General features: G+C 32.4%; 1 protein-coding gene across 3 annotated transcripts in view; it reads left to right on the top strand.

The window, feature by feature from the left end:
- The first annotated feature begins 547 nt into the window (after nucleotides 1-547).
- The window catches only part of LOC114327223 (inositol-tetrakisphosphate 1-kinase), a 41,425-nt gene continuing 35,972 nt past the window's right edge, over nucleotides 548-6,000 (top strand). For all 3 annotated transcript variants that reach the window (XR_003651961.2, XM_028275770.1, XM_028275769.1), the window contains exons 1-3: nucleotides 548-799; nucleotides 873-971; nucleotides 3,799-3,979. Coding sequence is in view for 2 of the 3 variants with exons in the window: in XM_028275770.1 (XP_028131571.1) it covers nucleotides 689-799; nucleotides 873-971; nucleotides 3,799-3,979 (391 nt within the window). In the remaining variant the exon portion in view is untranslated. The remainder of the gene's footprint in view (nucleotides 800-872; nucleotides 972-3,798; nucleotides 3,980-6,000) is intronic.

Here is a 6,000-nt window from a genome sequence, read left to right as displayed (position 1 = left end):
TTGGGGGACATGGGTGTTCAGAAAACCGATTTTTTTGGATAACCGAAGATGGGAAACTATGTAATGTAATGTAATGTCATTTCCACCTCCACTAGTTTAATCTCTTTTTGTTTCGCATTGTATTATGTTTTTCATCTTTTGCGCTATTTTGCCGGTTATTAGCACGCTTATCACTGTATACACATCGACGTTCGTTTCACTTTATATTATGTTTTTACTTAATTTGTTTGAAAATGAATCGTGACGCATGGGAAAAGTTATGGCGGACGAACAATAACTAAGTAAGTCCAAAAAATTGGATGCAGGATTCTGTTCTTGTTATAGAGAGAGGCTTATATACTACTCAAAACTCAAAACAATTATGTCGATATCCTGGAGGGTTAAATGTATTTTCCTGGACTAATTTTGGGCAGTGCTTATTTTAGGTGGGCAGTGTAGTAGAAAAATCAGATACAAATGTCGTTTGGAAATGTCATTCTCAAATAACCAATAACAGCACAAGACACTGATAAATTTGGCAATTGTCTTTTGTCACCTGTGTCACCGTGTGTTGTGTTGTGATAAAAGCCAAACTCAAACCACAAAATCAACGACCTTCGATTGTTGACATGGTGGTGGTCGTATAATAAAAAAAAGCGTGGTATTAATCCTTGTTTTGTAGGTAGTATTTGATAATAAATAATATAAAATGCCTTCCAATAAAAGAATAGCCTTCTGGGTATCCGAGAAGAAATTACAGAAGCTAAATTGGCAGGAACTAGAGACAATAAGTAAAAAATTTGGTTTTGAGGTGTTCAAAGTGCGTAAACTGAGTGTTTATTTTCCCTGTAAGTTTTATGTAATTTGCTTATATTTACACTGTTCTTTTTCAGTTGAGTCTGAAAAAAAGTTTGGAATCACAAGGACCTTTCTGTGTGTTAGTACATAAAATGACGGATATTATTGCATCTGCAAATATGGGTGATATTAGGGTATGTTTACAACAATTAATAGGGCCTACTTAGTTTCTCATTAGGTTAATTCTTGATATCGGTTAAAGTAGAGGCAATTATAATTTTTACAGTGATTTTTACTATCTTTATAATGTTTATTGTGTAAACAAGTAAATAAGCACACAATTAGAATGGTTACCATTTAAGGATAACTATCAAGATAAAGTGCTATATCAATAATTAGTGCTATATCAATTAAAACAGTAGCTTCATACGAGATAAATTGGAAATTGGAATAGAATCGGAAGTTACATATAAAGAAGAGATATATTTCTGAATTTCGACCAGATGAGCCCAGCACCCATCAAATTAATATGATTAAAAAATTAGAAAATAAACATCTAACGTGAAATTCACAGTGGGATTGCAGTTCGGTTACCTAAGATAGGAATGCGCATTCAGTGTTGTCACAGTTCCTGTGCGACGCTCCTGAGAAAGCAATCAACAACTGGCGAAGAACGACAACCCTGTGCGTTTATTCCCCATTAGAAATGTATTGCCCTATCTTAGCCGTACTGCATTCTCAGTGTGAATTTGTCAATAGTTGGATACACCTACCATTGTCACTTAACACATTCTGTGAGGATGGCATACATGTGAGTGTTTCAATGTAGTGCTTCTTTTCCATGAACACGTTTTTAGGAGGTTTTTGGTATCCTCATCTACTTTGTCTTCCCATTTCTTTTTTTGTTTTCCAACAGGTCTTTTTCTTTGCATTCTTGCATTTAGCAATTTTCTGGGGATTCTATTCTTATGCATGCAGTCATGCAGATCACATGCCCCACCCACAGTAATCTCTACAGTTTAGTGTATTGTGCTAGTGTTGGTTCACTATATTGTTTGTATATTTTTTTATTATATCTAATTCGCCAGTTGTTATTTTCACTTATTGGTCCCAGTATCATATGTAATATTTTTCCTTCAAACACATCTAATTCATTGGCAGATTTCTGTGTTATAACCCATGTTTCACACCTATAACTTACTATGAGCCTGATTATTGTCTTATAATGTTACATTGTTGTAGATTGTAGATAATATTATAATGATGTTTGAACTTTTATGTGATTTACATCATGGTAATGTAGAACTTCCAAACATGAGAATACAATATGATTTCAATAATGTACCTACCCTTGTACTTTGGCCTGCCTACAGAGTGTCTTAAATTTACCATAAGAAAAACATTTCTATTTTACTGAAATGAGAAGTTTGAGTAAAACTTTGTCCACAAGTGTACATACCAACAAAAAAATATAACATAATTAAAAAGTGCTGAATCTTAGTTCATAAAACCAATCTTAATTTTAGTCATCTTAATAAGCCAGAGGTTTTCAAAATCTAGTTTGTTTTTTTAGAATCGGTGTACAGACAAATAATCCAAATAATCCCTGGACAGATAATCCCCACATGTAATACATAATCCCCACAAATAATAAATAATCCTCACAAACAATCCTCAGACAAAATATCTCCACAAAAAATTCCGGACAAATAATCTCCAAAAATTTTTTGGACAAAATATCCTCACAAAAAATTCCAGATAAAAATCCCCAACATATATTTGCTGCCGAATAGTTCTCAAAAGTTCTCCCGTGAACTCAATCGGCGAAAATAGTGAGTACTACATGAATTGTAATTTCGATTACCAAATTTTGAATTCCAATTCCTTATTCCAACTGGTTTTCCCCAGTACGGATTCATGCCGAAAACAAATTTTATATGACAAAAGAGTGTGAGTTTTTTCAAAAATCCTGGAAAATATGGGGAATGAGCTAAGTAGCTAAGGATGTGGGAATCATCAACAGTTTCAATTCAATACAAGCAACATTTCAAAAACCTACTTCAAAAGCTTTCAAATCTATGTAACCTATGGTATGCGTTTTCATAACAAAGCTAAACATTTGTAATATCGCAAAAATTTTTCATGGATGCAAACAGATCCTCAACTACATTTTTTAAAAACCAGATATCGAATAGTAATGCCCATAAATTTGTTCCCTAAAGCTCCAAAAAGGTCAAAATATTGAAAAAATGTGTATAACTTTCCTCACAAAGCGTGGTTCTGGCAAGCATTGGAATTGAAATTAATGTAATAAATCTCCTGAAAAATTTTTAATTGTTTTGATACATACAAAATCTTATACTGATATTCTGATCTCTAATGTTGTTTGCAATTTACAGCAAGGAAAAAACAATATGCTCCCTCATGCGCCACCGGACACCAGGTTTATCAAGGCAGTTTGTGTTTCTGTCAAAATTGTAAAAGACAATGATGGTATGATAATACGTGTGTCAAACTGGATTTAAAACAAAACAAAATAAAATGTGTTCTAATCTTCTTATTAATGCATCTAGAAGTACACTTACGCCGATTGCGTTCACGGGAAAACTTTTGAAAACTATTTGGCAGTAAATATTTCTTGGGGATTTTTTTCCGGAATTTTTTGTGGGGATATTTTGTCCAAAAATTTGTGGGGATTATTTGAACGGAATTTTTTGTAGGGATTATTTGTGGGGATTTTTTGTCCAGGAATAATTTGTGGGGATTATTTGACCAGGGATTCTTTTTTGTCCTAGGTTCTTAGTATCATATTATGGTAATGATACAGTATGTGAGGGTAAATTATTTTTATTAAAGTTTGGCTTCAGATAGAAAGCCATTTTATACATACGTATATATATAATAATCAGAATTACTGTTTCTTAATGTTATTTTTTTTACATTCATGTGGTATTTCTACAGAACATAAAAAAAATATTGAAATAATGTATACAAGTATCTTTATATTTTGTACTTTTTTAGTGTGGTAATCTTATTCAAGAAGTTGAAAATTATATTTCTCAAAATCCATCTCTGGTTGTGATAGATCCAATAGCAAATGTCAGAAAATTAATTGATAGGTGTAACTGCTATAGTATTATTCATTCCACTAATTTATCTACCTATAATGTATTTACACCAAATTTTTGTACATTAAGGACAGGTAAGTGAAATATACCTACAACCTTTTTCATTTTTTTAACAGACAATTACTTTCAAAACTTACTTAAATGAAATTAACAAAATTAGCAATTGATTTGTCTTTTCCTGTCTCTTTATGCTCAAAACTTCAAGCAAAGAGAACATTTAGTTTGACTTTAAATGGTCCCATAGTCACCAGATTTAGTCATATGTGACTATTTTGTGTTTTGAAACTGAAAAAATGACAAAGGTTGCAATAACAATAAATAAAAAAAATAGCTCTAAAAGTATGTTCAATAAGATGTTAATTGCTAAGTAAGTTTGAATTTAAAGACAGTTTACAAGACAAGTGATATACATAGGCGAGTTTACAGACGCTAGTTAATAAAAAAATTAAAGGATATATTTTCTGCAAAAATAAGATATCAAATGGGAAATGGGAAAATAAGATACCAATAATTGTAATATGCTTCAGATACAATCATTCCCATATCAGTAGGAAAAGAAAATTAAAAATCCTGAAAGAAATTAAGAAAAATAATAAGTCTGAAGATATCAAATGAAGATGATTAGGGAATAGAGGAATAAAAGAAATATAAAAAATAATAACATTCAGTGTGTTGTTTTGGTGTAGTATATTACTTACTTATTCCTCTTCACTCCATGTGCCTGCCTCCATTCTGTCCTATCCTTTGCACTGATCTTTATTTCTGCTCAGGTTTTCCCAATAGCATTAATTTCTTTCTCGACACTTCTTTTACACGTTTCTACGGGTCTACCTGGTCTTCTTTTTCCATGTGGTGTGTATTCTAGTGCTTGCCTCGCTATGTCTGTGTCAGGTCTCTTTAGTGTGTGCCCCATCCAACACAAATTCCTTTTGCATATTGTCTGATATATTTTCCTGGTTAGTTCTTGTCCATAACTCCTGGTTTGATATTCGGTTTGGCCAGTAAATGTTAAGAATCTTCCCTAGGAATTTATTTATGAACACTTGCATCTGTCCGATACATTTTCTTAACACTTCTTTCTATTCCGTATAATTGCACAGTCTTCACGTTGCTGTTGAATAATCGTTTCTTGGTTTTACTTGTCATCTGACGTGTAGACCACATTTTCCCTAGCATATTGAATGCGTTTTGGGCTATTCCTATTCTCTGTTTTACATCCTCATCCATCCCTCCTTTGTTCAAAGTACTGCCCAAGTAGTTAAATTTCTTTACCGTTTCTAATTCCATGCCTCCCAGTGATATTCCCATTTCTCTTGGTGTATTTATTTCAGTGTTATTAAGTATGGTAGTAGCCTTGGGAATGATCCAGACGATTACAATCAGGAATAAGGTCGAAGAGAGCACACATTCTTGCCTTACCCCTGTACCAATATTTATTTGTTCTGTTAACTTCCCTTCGTGGACTATGCGTGCTGTAACCCTTCTTAGAAAAGTTTTATAATTCTGATATACTTGGGAGGCATTCCATGTTTTTCTAGTAATTTCTATAAGGCTTTGCGATCTGGTGTAGTATATTAGTTGAGGATATACACAATATACAGGTTGTTAGTAAGTAAGTATTAAAAATTTTAAAGGGTAATTCGGCATGAAAAAATAATGCCGGTTTGCTCTATAAACATATGTCCGCAAATGCTTCGTTTCCGAGATACGGGGTGTTAAAATTTTTATTTCAAACTGCCAATTTATTTATTGCTCTAAGACCAGTTGAGCTATGAAAATGAAATTTGGTGAGTTGTAGAAGGTAGTTATTTTGCATTTTTTGACATACAATTAAGAATTTTGTATTCATCATTGGCGCGCCTAGGGGTAATGGTCTGAATTTTTTTAAAGAAAAAAATAGTATGCCACTAAGATATTTCGAATTAAAAATTATTTTTAAATTCCACGTCTAATTTGTGATAAAAAACCTTTCTTGCCTTTTTTTCATATGGTGCACCGTTTTTATGCAGAAAAATAAAACATCTTGCCGCATATTTTTCATTTTTTAATACATTATCAAGAAATATCCAATATAATAATAATAAACTGGAACAAT

The sequence above is a fragment of the Diabrotica virgifera genome, chromosome 1 (genome assembly GCF_917563875.1).
Source record: "Diabrotica virgifera virgifera chromosome 1, PGI_DIABVI_V3a".
NCBI lineage: Eukaryota > Metazoa > Arthropoda > Insecta > Coleoptera > Chrysomelidae > Diabrotica > Diabrotica virgifera.
This window is presented reverse-complemented; position numbering and strand designations above follow the sequence as displayed.